At 45.7% G+C, this 14438-nt stretch overlaps 1 protein-coding gene and 1 non-coding gene across 2 annotated transcripts; one reads left to right on the top strand and one right to left on the bottom strand.

Annotated features, from left to right (window-relative positions):
• The first annotated feature begins 5108 nt into the window (after window positions 1-5108).
• On the top strand, window positions 5109-14438 carry TBPL2 (TATA-box binding protein like 2). The gene is made up of 7 exons (XM_063397387.1): window positions 5109-5159; window positions 8041-8450; window positions 9249-9336; window positions 9577-9668; window positions 10735-10902; window positions 11892-11986; window positions 13713-14438. Exons 1-7 carry the CDS (start codon window positions 5109-5111, stop codon window positions 13817-13819), a joined length of 1011 nt encoding a protein of 336 aa, XP_063253457.1. The 3' UTR covers window positions 13820-14438.
• On the bottom strand, window positions 5206-5277 carry TRNAG-UCC (transfer RNA glycine (anticodon UCC)). Its single transcript has one exon. It is a non-coding gene; the product is annotated as a tRNA-Gly (tRNA).

The following is a 14438-nucleotide window of genomic DNA, read 5'->3' on the forward strand; positions in this document are numbered from 1 at the left end:
GTTCAAGGTATGAGACACGGTGTTTGCATTAGAGAGATTTGTCACAAAACTTGGAGGGAAGCAGCAGCCCTCGGATGATCCATCACACACTCACCTCATTTAAATGCAATTCAATTTAGCCAGACCCTTTGGCACAAAAGTGGGAAAGATGACTTAACAAAAAGCACGGAAGAATACTTCTGACCCCAGGTGTCAGATGGATTTGTGTGTGACATTCACAGAGGAGCTGTCCAAGAAATCCTGCAGCCATTCATTGCTGGGCTGAAATTAAGGTGGCAGCCAATGTTTAAAACCCTCCTCATCCCATTCCCCCCTTTTCTGGCCACATTTTAAATACAATATAGAGTGAAAAATAAAAATAGACTGCTGTCCCCTGCCCCACATGAGGCTGGGCCAGTATAAGTGAATTTCTATACAAGCAACACCCAGAATGCCTTCCTTTAGTCAGTTTGTTGCCTGACACAGATAGGAAAATTAAATTAACTGTACAGTTTTCAAGTCACCATTCAGCCTTTCAGTTGAGACAGATGACTTCTACTTCCACTGCTTCTTCCTCTGGCATTCAGTGGAGAATTTGGCAATCCTCTTGGGGTCTGGTTCTCAGCAGTTCTCTGACATAGGGGCAGTTAGTGTCTCCACTGCACATAATAGAGCTGTAGAAGCCAGAAAAAGAAAGTCTTTTTTCTAGCCAGTTTACCCCTTTCCCATCTGACAGAAGTGATTTTCTCTCCTGATCCAAAGGCCAACACAGCCTGGTCTCTGCCAGTGAACATGGCAGGCACAGGCATTAGCACACAAATGTTCAGAGTCCACTGATGTTTGCAAAGAGCATCAAATTCCCCCAGTACTGCCCTTCTCAGGGAATAAGAGAGCCCTGGTTTAACCAGGGCAAAGAGGCAGCCTTACCATGGTGTGATTTGGGCTGCATCACCTGCTCCAGGGAGGGCACACAGCACTAGGGGTAAATATGAACTTACAGCCCTTCCCAGCAAACCTGGCAAATTACCCTGAATTCTGGCTCAGCTTTCAACCACTGTAACCTCACTTCTGCCAGACGGTTACTCCTGATTTACACAGTGCAAGTTAGACCCAGACATCAACTCTAATGGACCTGATTCTGTTCATGCTTACACCAGCACAACCTGATGATGGCATTAAATAATTCACAATTAAAAGTCAAATTACTCACTATTATTACTCGGTGAGTAGTCATGGTAACTTCTTTCCTTCCCTGGCAATAGATCCAGGATCTGCTGATACTGCCAGGCATTGATCAGGTCTGGAATGGAGTATTATGGGACAGATAAGTATGAGAGTGATAAGTGTGTATGATAAGTGTCACACTTGTCACACCAAAGGCACTCCAGCATCTCTCTCTAAGTTGCCTTTTGGGCTACAGACATTTCTCAAGAGCTTTTCCAGCTCCATGCAGATCCTGTGCTCCCACTGACTTGACTGCAGCTCACCTGCTTCTGTCCCTGACCCTCTCCAGAGTCCCCCTCAGCACCTCTCTCTATTTACATCCCTGACATGATGGGAATCAAGGCACAGGGACCAAAACAAGGCTAAACCACACAGAAGGAACAGCCTCCACAACAAGACTTGGATTCTGCTGTTGACAGAGAAGTGCTGGCTCCTGGACTAATTAGAAGGTGCTGAATTTGGAGATATCTTGTGCCTAATATATTTTTTTCCTTGGAACACAGTCCAGCTCTTCTACGTGCTCTAAAGGCAGAGCTTTAACACTGCAGGCAGTGAGGACACCGGGAGGTGGAAGCTACACCTGAGGCCATCTACACTCTTCTGAGACAATTGCAGCTATAAAGGTTTAGCATAAAGCTCAGGAGAGCAGAAAGCAGAACACTATCAGTCACAAGCTTTTAATTCTGAAACTGGCTCCTAAAAAAGATAAGATAAAGCCAAACCAGATTAACCAACTTCAAAGCAAGCAGCAAGGCATTTAGGGCATGCTAGAATAGAGTGCAGCTGTGCAGAGCACTGATGAATTAAACAGGTAGAGGCTCCTTAATGACTTGCTCCTTGTCCCTTCCAGGTTTTTGGAAGTCTCCTGTGATTAGTCCCATCCCCTAAGGAGATTACAGCGTCCAGGTGATGCAGCAGAAATGTTTCAAAGGCTGAGCGAGGTGTGCTAGCAGGAGCTCTGTGGAACAGTCTTCCCCAATTAGTTACCCAAGGAAGAGTGATATTGAATGACTCCCTCAAAGAATACACAAAGCACTTATTGTTGCGCTGATCATCCACTTTCTAAGTAAAATTAACCAATTTGCTAATTAAGGCTCATGACAATTCATCATTACAGCGGCTCCGCGCTGCAGTGATTCATCAGCCGGTCACGGCTCCTCCCGGGGACGTGGGGAAGGCTCCTCCAGCGCCTCCTTCCCTGCTCTGAGCGCTCCTGCCATCACTCACTCGGCATCCGGATGGTGCTGCTCTCCAAAGGAATTTAAAAGGTGGCGGCAAAGAGAAGAGGAGAAAAAAAAAGAGGGAGGGGGGAAAGATAGAGAGGGGAAAAAAAGGGAGTGGGGGGAACCCCAGGCAGCTTGAGAGAGAAATAACCTTTTATTTTAAATTGGCATGGGAAAATAGTTGCCCTTTCTAACATTATTTGAATTGGATGATCAGAAATGAGGCAAGTAGGTCTCATGAGCTCTAAGTGGCACATTTTGCATTAACATCTGTCCAACCCATGATAGGGATCAGTGTCCTGCTGAAGAAGGAAGGAGCAGAGAGGGAATGATGCCTCTGCTGACTAAGGAGGAGAGACACAGGAGTTGGAAGGCTGAAAGGAGAAGCTCGGGGATTCAGTGCCTCCTACTCTCTGCACCTCCCAGCTCCTGGGCTTTCACTCCCTGGGGCTCCCCATCACTGCACACCCCTCTCACAGAGCCCAGCTTGGAAGAGGAGGCTGCGAGCACAGAGCCCTCCTGAGGCACAGCCGTACCTGCTCTCCTTTGGGCAGTAACCAGAAGACCTTTCCCCTACAGCAAAGCAATCCTTAAAGCTTGAATTGCTCACACAGTGTGACTCTTGGATCCTCAGATGCTCTCTCAGCTCTCTAAAATCTTCCCTTCTTCAAATGGGTAAACAATCCTTCACCCATGGAACCTTAGACACCAAACTCCATGACTCACCCAAAATCTCAACACTTCCTTGTGCCCCTGCCATTTGTCCTTATTCAAAGCAAGAAACAACACCAGTATCGAGAGATTTGTAATTTATGTTCCTCTCTGATGTAGCCTCACTCACTTGAACACCATAATTTGACCTTCTGTGCCTCAGGTTCACAAAATGCAGACAAATCAATTCCCAGGGGCTGCAGGATGAACATATCTCCTCTCTAGGGGGTTCTGCAGTGAAGAATTAATTAGTGAGGGAATTCACAGGGCTACAGCTGCAATGCTACAGGCAGGGCCACACCAGGGGAGCCCCAGGAGCACCTCCAGCATCCCAACTTCAGCACAGCACTAGTGCCACACACTGGGGGACCACCAATCTCCTGCACCCCTGAGATGTCACTGCCAGGGCACCACTCAGCCCAATCCCTGTGCTCAGTTCAATGATTTCTGTGGGCAGGGCAGGCCCACGCTGTGAGGGCTGGGCTTGCACTGCTGGTGGGAGTAGAGCCCCCACCACAGCCCTCAGTACCCTGCTGCTCCCAGTCCATCCCAGTACTCCATCCTGTTGTGCCCACAAAGGCAGCTGAGACCATGGAGCTGTCTGCAAGCACCCCAATCACCTGCCAGCCCTAAATGGGACTATTTAGGTTTAACCATCCTGAGCTGACCCGAGCTAGCTCCACCAGCCTCCCTAATCCAAAGTACAACCTCTCTGAGTCCTCTCCTTGCTTTGCTGCCTGATTTGCCTCCCAGGAGCTCCAGGACAGGCTGTGTGATGTAAATCGACCTGCTTGAGGCTGGATTTTTCTGGGGCTGTGAGGATTTGGCACCTTTTACTACTCACTTGTAAAGTGAGTCTCAGAAATACCACAAACAAGCCCAGCAGGCTGGCTGAGGAGAGAAGGATGTTCATCAACCTTGTATGCTCTGATCCTTGGACAAAGGGCACTAATTTAAGCCTTTGCACCTCTGGGGCGGTGGGAAGAGCCTGGCAGCACCTCCCAAGGACCTGCTGCATGTCTGAGCTTTGACATCTTCTTCCAAAGGGTTTCTTCAGCTCAGCTTGCTGTTTGTAAGCAAATCTCACAGCAAAGTCCTGTCTGGCAGAGCAGCAGGTGCAGTGATCACGACAGTCAGCACATCCAGCCCAGGCAGGCACAGGGATGTGTTCCCAGCTGTGCCTCCACAGAAATCCATCCATCCATCTGTCCGTCCGTCCATCACCACACAGCAGGAGGACAGGAGAGAAGGAACAGGTCAGACAGCAAGTGCTGGCATCAACTCAAGCAGCACCCAAGCCAAACATGAGATCCTTCCTGGGAATGTGCTGCCTCACACTGGGACATGGGAAAAGGGAGTGGCCCTAAATCATCACTTACAGGGGGCAGAAACACACTGCAGAGGGGAAATGCCTGCACGGGGAGGACAGCGAATGTAAAGAGTAAAGGTTTCTCCTCGCCCCTCCTAAGCGGTGTTAGCACAACTGAGAATAAACCAATTTATCACAATGCCTTCAGTTTGAAGTTTACACTTTTGGCTGCGGGGATCTCCTCTCCAAGGATCAGATGTGCCTCACTGCACTCGATGGGGCAGCTGGGAGAAATTAAGGGGCACATGACGCTTGCTAAAAAGCATCATCTGTGCAAGGTCTAAACTACAGGTCCAACTGCATTTCTCTTCAACCCTGCAGAGGAAAGCAGGCTCATAGGAGCTCGGGGACAGGTTGTGGTTTTAGACTCCTGTAAAGCACGAGAAGAGTATCCCGATTTCTCTGGTCCTGCAGGACAGGGCAAACCCTCTCACACAGCCGTGCAGGCAGGCGAGAGGCTCCAAGGCTGCTTGATGAGGGTAAAACTCCCAGCTGGGATGTGCTCTGCTCCCTGACAAGCCCCAGGTGGCCCCGGTGCTGTCCCGGGCATTAAAAACGCGATCGGAGCAGGCCTGGGGGGGGTTGTGTCCGCCGCTGTGTCCATGGAAGGCGCATCGCTGCTGGAGCGGTACCTGGAGAGCTGCGACGGGCAGGTAAGGGAGGAAGGGGAAAAAAAACGACCCTAAGCAAAAAGAAATCTGCGTTGGCCGGGAATCGAACCCGGGTCAACTGCTTGGAAGGCAGCTATGCTCACCACTATACCACCAACGCTGAGCTGAACGCAGCTTCGCAGCCGCGCCTCAAGTGCATCTTTACCGCATCCCTGCCGGGCCGAGCCCGAATTTCTACTGTCCCGGGGGATCCCTCCCTGTCCTGCAGCTGCCGGGAGCATGGAGGAGCTCCCTGGAGCGGGAGGTGGCTTTTACTCCCTGTAAGAGAGATGATGCGGCTGCGTTTAAGCTCTTGAGGTGGGATGCTGCTTGCGAGGGTCAGCCCGGGTGCTGGTGTGGGTGGGCACTGAGAGGGCAGGAGCCTCGCATCTCCTCATTCTGGTTGGTAAATGTTGGCAAAAATTCACTATTTCAGTGTTTGGAATGGTCGTTCTGATCTCAGGTGGTTGTAGGAACAACCGGGAGAGGGTTGCACTCCACAGATGAGCATTATTGTTACTCAGGGAATAAAACTTCTTTCCATCCTGTTATAAAGTCCTTTTCAGCTCAGAAAACAGGCTTAGCACAAGCTGTTTAAATCCAGAGACCTTCCTGTGGCAGCGGGTAAAGCCCTCTGAATGTGGCCTCGCAAAGTATATAATGTGACATGGTATAAGACAGCTTTTACAAATGTTAGTGAGCTTTTTATATTTAGACCTGCTGGTACACTTGATAACAGCAGATGTGTGATATCACTGCAGGGAGGAAAAGAAAAAATAATTCAAGTCTGTTGCTTAAGGCAGCTGGGTTTGATTTATGTCTACCTGAGTTGCAGGGATTTCTGCAGTGGAAGTGAAAAAGGCTGTTTCCCCTCAAGCTGCCCCAAAGCGAGGGTCTCAGACAGGATCTGTGTGTGGAATCTCCTTCCTGGAGCTGCTGGGAGATGTCCAAAGCTATGCAGTGGTGGGGCCTTCGGTGGAGTTAATTAACCCAGAGTCTATGGCAATAACCCCTGGCAGCCAGCCCAGTGCAAACATGGTCTTGTGCCCCTTTCACAGCCTCTGAGCATCTGTCTAACATGAAGGAAATATTCCCCAGCACTTAACCCTATCAGGGCTTTTCCTCAGGCCTCTTAGGGGCAAACCTAGTCAGAAAGGAAAATTTGCTTTCTGTTTCTACCTGCTCTATGCAATTTGCTCTACTTCTTGAAAACTTTACAGCTGTGTGATACTTCCAGCCTCATGTACTGCTCATTTCTCCATCAGCTTCTTTAAGATATGTCATAAACTGGCTTTGGTTGTTTGTTTGTGGGTGGGGTTTTTTTCACTGTTATGATCATTCTCTGATGCCCATTAGTATGATGTGAGTAGTCTCACAGGGAACTTTTTTGTACCTTTTTCTCTACATTGTGGTTCATAAAAAAACCTTCCTGATGAGCTCCTGTACAGCTAATCCTTAGTCCACTGGAATTCTTGCAGAGACTGTGACTTCCTTCCCTTGCTGCTGACTTGAAAAATATCTGGTTAAAACAGATGTGGGTTTGTGATTCCATAGTATTTTATTTGTAATTGTTAATTACATCTTTGACCTTTTTTTTTCTAAAGAGCAAAGGAATACCTAGACTTATTCAAAGCACCCTGCCCCACCAGATCTTCTGTGGGGCTCTGTATTTAGAAGTCAGTTTTAGAAGCAACTTTAAACATAGGTGTTGGCAATGCTTTCCTGATTGCATCTGTATTCAGCCTAGTGAGGGCTCTCTGGGAGGAGTTGTCCCTTTGTCAGAGTTTTCCAAGTGTCTCCAGGCAAATATACAGCAAAGTAGGAGCAGAGATCTTCCCATGTGCATGGCTGGGCTGCCAAGTGAGCTGACTAGAAGAGAGCAGCACTAGCTCAGGGCTGGGAAGCACTGATCTGGAAATCCTGCTCCTGCTGGAGGTCAGGCAGCTGCTGCCAACTCCAGGGCCTCAGTCTTATGCACTTATTCCCTGTTCTGATTTGTGCTTGGACTTTTCAAGTCCTTCTGGCTCTTGAACCTAAAAATGCCTGATTAAAGACAAAACCTCTTGTATGGATTCTTTAGTCCAAGCTGTCACCTGCTGTGGATGTTGGCAGAAACCACCTTCAGGAAGAGGATTTCCACTGAGCAGAGGCTTATGTCCCAATGGAGAGGGAATAAATCCTGTCCTGAAACTCTTGCCTCATTGATGTGATGATGCTTTTTGAACAGCTTTTAATAACGAATAGTTGATAAAGAAGGGCTTTAGTATGAAAGAGCTTCCTTGCAGGTGTGTTGTGTGCCTGGTGCAGGGCAGGATGCTGGTTCTGCTGACTGTGGTGAGGCTTTTTTTAGTCCCATCTTCTCTTCTCTAGCTTCAATTAGGCTGGTGGCCTCCAGGAGCTGAGGAATGAACTGCTGCTGGTTCTGTGAGCTGCTGCCCTCTGTTGCACAAAGCAACGCTGACACTGTCCCCTGCTAGCAGGGAGAGGGAATGGAATATACAGAACGGGAGATAAAGACAGCCAAAAACGCTGCCTGTCTTCCTTGGAAAATCTCATGAGTGTTATAATGTGGTTGTGTGTGTGGCTGAGGTGTGAAGGGTGAAGTGCCAGTGTTGTACCTGCATTTCTCAATTTGTGCTGTCCCAGGAGTTCTCTGGAGCACCCATGGACTGTGGTGGGAAAGTGCACTGTACAAGCTATCTGGATTTTTATACACTCACAGAGAAGCAAAGGACACATTTCAATCTTGGAACTAGTCTTTGCTAAAATATATATTGGGGAAAAATTATTGAAACTTTCTCATTGAAGATAATCTTAATTTACTCTCCTGTTACAGTAACTGTTTTAATACAAGACCCTTAATGGCACTTTTTCTTAATTCAAGGATGACTTCTCCACTAGACCTCATCTGTTCACTCCTATGAGCCCTTATGATTTAGAACTTCCAATTCAAAGAGCTGAAGATGGGGTGTTTGCTTCCCAGTTAAAGCCCAAGGAGCTCCACACAGACTTCTCCTCTGTGGATCTCAGCTTTCTCCCAGATGTTACCCAAGACAACAAAGAACAAAACCTCTCTGAAGATGGTCATGAAATTACAAAAGAGCTTGATGAGTCACTACCAAGTAACGAGGACAGTGGTGTTGTCATGGATGGAAGCAGCTTGTCACATCCAGGTGCAGCTCAGCCATCTCCTAAAGGATCTGGCGTGCATCCTCCCCTGACTCCAATGACTCCAGTGACCCCAGCGACCCCAGCAACACCTTCAGAAAGTTCTGGAATAGTCCCTCAGCTACAGTAAGTTCTGTATTATTTATGTTGTACACACCATTGTCAGAGTTTGGCTCAAACTGCAAGGTGTTGCTCTGACTTTTCACTTGAAGAATGTAGCAAAAATATCTTGGTCTTAAATCAGCCAAAAAATCACAGGAGCAGTTGTTCCTCTTGAAGGGGAGAGGTGGAGAAAATGAACTGATAATATTGGATAAACCACAGGAGCAGTTGTTCCTCTTGAAGGGGAGAGGTGGAGAAAATGAACTGATAATATTGGATAAAAATATGAAAAGACTTGAAAAGGAGGATTTCCTCCAGGAAGGAGAATGTGAAGGATGACAGTAGACTCTAGGGGTTTAAAAATGTCACTCTGCTTTTTCAAAAGGAGAAACAGAACTGAGTGTGAGGAACTCTGGCCTCATTAAAAGATGCTGTCCTATCTAGGATAGAGCAACTCTGGAATAGTTTATACCTGTAGAAAATAACCCATCCTTGGGTGCTGTAGTAACTCTAAATAGTCAGTAATGGTTCAATCCAAAGCTGTGAAAGGCTTCAGTGATGCAGTTTTTGGAAGACACACAAACTTATAATTCAGGGACTAATAATTTCATACCTTGTTCTGTCTTAAAGTGCAGATTTGGGATTGAATTACTTAAATTTTGCCAGAAGTAGCTTAATGCTAGAGTGGGGAAGAGACAGGCAGGAAATCAGTTGATGGCAATTATTAATTGGAATGTGACTCCACATTTAGCCAGTACTGCTGGGGGGTGGCTCTGCAGTGGCTGGATTCTGCAATGAGAAAAATCCTCCCTCATTCCTCAGGAACTTCGTGGCAACTGTAAACTTAGCTTGTAAACTGCATCTGAAGAACATAGCTCTGCATGCCAGAAATGCAGAGTATAACCCAAAGGTAAATCTTGGACTCAAAGCTTTACCCTCACTTCCCTTTCCCAGTGCTGATGGATCCCAATGGTCTTGTGACTGTGGTCATAACTCTCCTGCTCCTAGGTGGGCGGAAAATAACTTTAGGGTGGTAAAGAAATACTTTAAAAGCAAATATGTGTTGCTACAAGCTTTGAAAGTGTTAATTGTTGCAAGACTGAACAGAAATACAGCTGAATCTCTGTCAGGTCCTTCTTTGAATTTATAGAGGTTTAATGCTGTGATCATGAGAATAAGGGAACCACGAACAACAGCCCTCATCTTCAGTTCAGGAAAAATGGTCTGCACAGGAGCAAAAAGGTATTTTTCTGGTTTTTCCCTTCCCTTTAAAGGTCTGGGTCTTGCAGTTATGCATATATGCTGATGGAGAATGTCTGAAAAGTCTTCTTTAAAACATCTAGCAAAGGACTAATTGCAAAAAAAATAAAGTGAAGCACTGATATTGAAAATCTTGCTGTCTTCATGATGGCACCTTAGCAATTTCTGAGCTGTGTGCTTCTGTCCCTGAATTTAGATTGAGCTGAGCAGACGTCAGTAGAAAAGCTGCTAAAATTCCCAGAAGTTAAGGGATTGCTTGCATTTCTCACTGATTTTTAAAGTGTTTAGGACATAACTTGTGTCTGTCAAGTCGTTCTTCAGTGTCTGTGTTCACCAGTCAACACATCTGCCTCTAGAGGAAAGGGGAATTGGGGAAAGCAAAAGTTTCTTTCTGTTCTCTGAAGCTTTTTTCCTGAAGTCCAGCAGAGACTGCCTTGGCTTTTATACCCCAAAGCAGTCAATTAGCATTAATTAACTTATGCTTAAGAGACCTCTTCTCCAGCCCCTACTCCCACCCCAGGCAGGTGATTGTACTGGTGCCTGCAGTCTAACTCCTAGATCAGCACTGAGCAGCTGTTTTGAGGAACTGAGAAACCTCTCAAAAGGGGAACCCCTGAGTGATGACACATCTTCAGTGGGTTAAACCAGACCACAGGAAGGTGAATCAACAAGTCCTTACTCCTTTTAGCTCCCTGCAGCAGTTCTGGGGATGGAGCCTTGCTATTTTGAGCAGCAGGATCTCTTTTTCTGGAGTGCAGATCAGCACAGTGGTAGCTATAAACTGACTTCCACCTCAAGAGCAGACGAAAGCACTAATAAAAGTTGATTTTCCCCTTTTTTCCCTTTCTTCAATGAAAAGCCCCATCCCTGGAAGTGTCCAAGGCCAGGCTGGATGGGGGTTGGAAGAACATGGAACAGTGGAAGGTGTCCCTGCCCATGGCAGGGGGTGGAACAAGATGGGCCTTAAGGTCCCTTCCAGCCCCAGCCATCCTGGTATTCTGTGATTTGAGGGCTGTTTGGAGACTCCAATAAAGGTTTCTTCCTTTAGTGAAGAGCAGTCGAGGCTGGCAGCCAGGAAATTCGCGCGGGTGGTGCAAAAGCTCGGCTTCCCTGCCAGGTTCTTGAGCTTCAAGATCGAGAATATTGTGGGGAGCTGTGATGTGGGGTTCCCCATCCAGCTGGAAGGCTTGGCTCTCACCCACCAGCAGTTCAGCAGGTATGAGGAAATCAGGTACAACCCTGTGCACCCTGCAGCAGGGTCTGCAGCACTCCAGCCTGGTCTGTGCCTTTGCTCCACTGTGGGCTTTTCATACCAAGGTGGCCTCTAAATCCCAGGAAAGCTGATCTCTGTTTGCAGGGATAAGGTTTCCAGCCTTCAGGCATGAAGCCAAACTGCATTTGCAAAGTACAGAATTGCAGCTATATTGTGTTTTTCTGGGATATTGTTTTGGTTCTGTTTGGGTGTTCTTTAACCAAGAATTGAAAGTAAAGCTGTAGCTGAGTGATGGGCATGTTGTGCCTGCGAGATCAGCTAGTTCAAAACTAGACATTGCCATCAGGAAAGGATGATTTCAGCACTGACAAAACCAAAATTCAGTTGCCTTTCATTAGCACTGTCTCTAATAGTTTGCATTTCATTTAGGAACTAGATACACATTAAATATTTATGCTGGCTGTTATCCTGTCCTAGCTGCACAAGATGCCTCCTGATAAGGGCTCTTTCCAGACTAGGAAGGAGTCACTGTGAGGGTGGGAGGTCCTGCCACGGGGTCCCCAGAGAAGCTGTGACTGCCCCTGGATCCCTGGAAATGTCCAAGGGCAGGTTGGATGAAGCTTGGAGCAGCCTGGGACAGTAGAAGTTGTCCCTGCCCATGAAACTGGGAGATTTTTAAGGCTCCTTCCAACCCAGGCCATTCCATGATTTGAGGACTGTGTGAAGATCACAACAAAGGTTCCAATGCTATGACAAATCAGAAGTGGCTCACAAGTCTTTAAAAGTCAGCATGAAGATCCCCCACCAGCTCCAGCTGGGTTTAACAGGTTTCTCTTCAAGATGTCCAAAACCTGACCTGCTTTTCTTTGGGCAGATAGATAAAATCTGTGTGGTTAATTACCCTATTGTTACTGTAATTAAATAGCGCTTTATTCATACAACACTGAAACAGCATTTGCATTTTACTAATCTTACCTGCTTGCTTTGAACAGCTATGAACCTGAACTATTCCCTGGCCTGGTTTATAGGATGGTCAAACCAAAGGTAGTGCTGCTGATCTTTGTGTCTGGAAAAGTTGTACTGACCGGTAAGTGATGCCTACTGCTACTTTGCCTTCTGAGAGAGCATTTAAATTAAACATTAACTAAAAATCAGTATCTTTTGCCACAACAAAGCCTCTCAGGGAGCTTTTTAATGGCTGCTGCAGCTTATCTGTATTTTCTGCAGATAACATCAGTATTGTTGCACTAGAATCTTATATTGTTTCATATATAGAGTCTCAGATTTCCATGTTAAGTATTTTTTTTTTATCCAAAGCCTGATGCCATGTGCCAATGCAGAGGATGCCAACAGGATGCTGACATGCCAGCAACTACTCAGGCACTTAAATAGGAACCTCACAATAAGCAATTTAAAATTGCTTGGACAGGAAACAGACTTCTTAAAACACTTCACTGACAACATTTAGTAGGGATTATCAGAGGAAAGGGTGGAGATCTAAGAGCTTGTTCCAGACTGGCAAAAAAATCGTGAGGCAAAAGCCTTGCTGAGTCAGTGTGCTCAGCAGATACCTGTACCTCAGATGCCAGGTCAAAAAAGGTGAATTCCTGAGCTCCTGGCACATCCTTTTTGTGAAGCTCGTGAAAATGCTTCTATTCAGATGCACTGAAAGGTAAGTGGTGCTTGTTCCCAATGCTCTGAATGCAGTATTCACATTGACAACACAGCTTTGAGACATGTGGAGGGCAAGAGAAGTGCCTGCCTTAGCCAGAGATGCTCACAAACATAAATCAGGAATGAGCTCAGAGAACTGAAGGATGGGACACTCAGGACAAAGCTTAAATTCTCAATTTTCTCAGGTCCAGTAAAAGGATGCTGGTCAGTAAAATCATACTGCTCAGTTCCACTCCACTGATGCTTGCATTTTTGGGGGTACACTAATGGTAACACCCTTGCTTCAGGGCCTCCTGCACACTCAGTTCTTTTCTGTGAGTACTGGGCCCAGCTGTAATGACAAAACTGAATTTTCTGAGCTGTGAGGAGCTTTTTTTTTTCCCTAATCAAGAAAGTAACTTTACTTTGAAAAGTAAAAGGTATGGTAAGGCAGACGAATTATTCATGTCCAAGTGAGGACATGAGAAAAGGTTTACACATTCAGCCTGAGCAGGGCTTAATTTCACTTTTAATTCATTTAAATGCAATTTTCTTGTAGCTGATGTTTGTTGGACCATCATGAGTAGTGTTGCAGGCAGGGAATGTTCCTGCCTACTGCAACGCAGTTGATGTGCAAGACTTGGTACTAAAGATTTGTATATGGAAAGGACTTGAAATCAAAGGTGTCCTAACATACAGCTTAAAATTAAAATTTTAACTTCTCAAAGCTGGAGAAGGAGAGTTCTCAAGCTGTGGAACAACTCCCAGTATGAAATAAAGTCCTTTCACTTCTTGTTTCTACCTTTCCACTCACCTTATGAACAGGTAGAGCTGTTATTCTTAAGCAGATAACACCATAATGGTGCTCAGTTGCTTTTTTCCTTCTTCAAAGCCAATATTTTTGCACCTGTCAAGAGAAGAAAATTGCTTTTTTCATTCCACAGATTAAACAAAACTAGTCTTAAAGCTAAGCAAGCTATAACTTGTTCTTTGAGGTGGCAAATAGAAATTCTGCCTCTAATAGTAAGGTGCTTCCAACCTCCTGGATTTCTTCATGGTTTGTAATCTTACTGGGTTTAAACTGCATTCAGTTACTCTCAACACTCTGGCAATTCATGGGGTTTTTTTTTTGTTTTTTTTTTCCTTAAATGTGCATTTAGGAGCAAAAGACTGTTCTGAAATCAATGAGGCATTTGAGAACATCTACCCCATTTTAAAAGGTTTCAAGAAACCATCGTGCCACAGCTCACGAAACAATCCAGAATAACACCTGGGTTTGTGCTGCTGTGCATGGAACAGACACCAAGGGGATTCCTGGAGCATTTGTGGAGTTATGGATTATCAAGCAAATTATTCATTTCTGAATGCCACATCTGCTGATGCCTTTCTCTAGCCTGTGAGATGTTCTTTTTTTCAGATTATCTGTCTGTAATCCACCTGAATTCTGATAACTTTTGTCCAGTTAAAACACTTGATAAATGAGTGCACTTTTCATAGAATGTATATTAAGGTGGTACTTTAAAATATTTTGTAGTAGAAGCCATGTGTCTCTTTCCCTGTTGAACAGGTGAATCCACACTGCACTTTCAGTCTGGCTTAATCAAAATCCTCAGCTCTAAGTGTCCTGAATTTCTCTTGCAGTGTGATAGTTCCATGTTTAAACTCAACTTGTCTATATTGTTGTCTATAACATGGCTTTCAAAATCCTGCAGGAGTTGATTTTGGTGTTTAGAAGACATGTACTGAAATCACTTTGATTCCAGTGGCTGGGTAAACTCTTGTGTGTGCTGGTGCAGGATTTTCTTCCACAGAGAAGACATTCCAGGTCCTGGAATATATGCTGGGATATACCCAGGAAATCTGTGAGTGGAGGGGTAATAAATGAT

The sequence above is a fragment of the Prinia subflava genome, chromosome 5, assembly GCF_021018805.1.
Source record: "Prinia subflava isolate CZ2003 ecotype Zambia chromosome 5, Cam_Psub_1.2, whole genome shotgun sequence".
NCBI classification, from domain to species: Eukaryota; Metazoa; Chordata; class Aves; order Passeriformes; family Cisticolidae; genus Prinia; species Prinia subflava.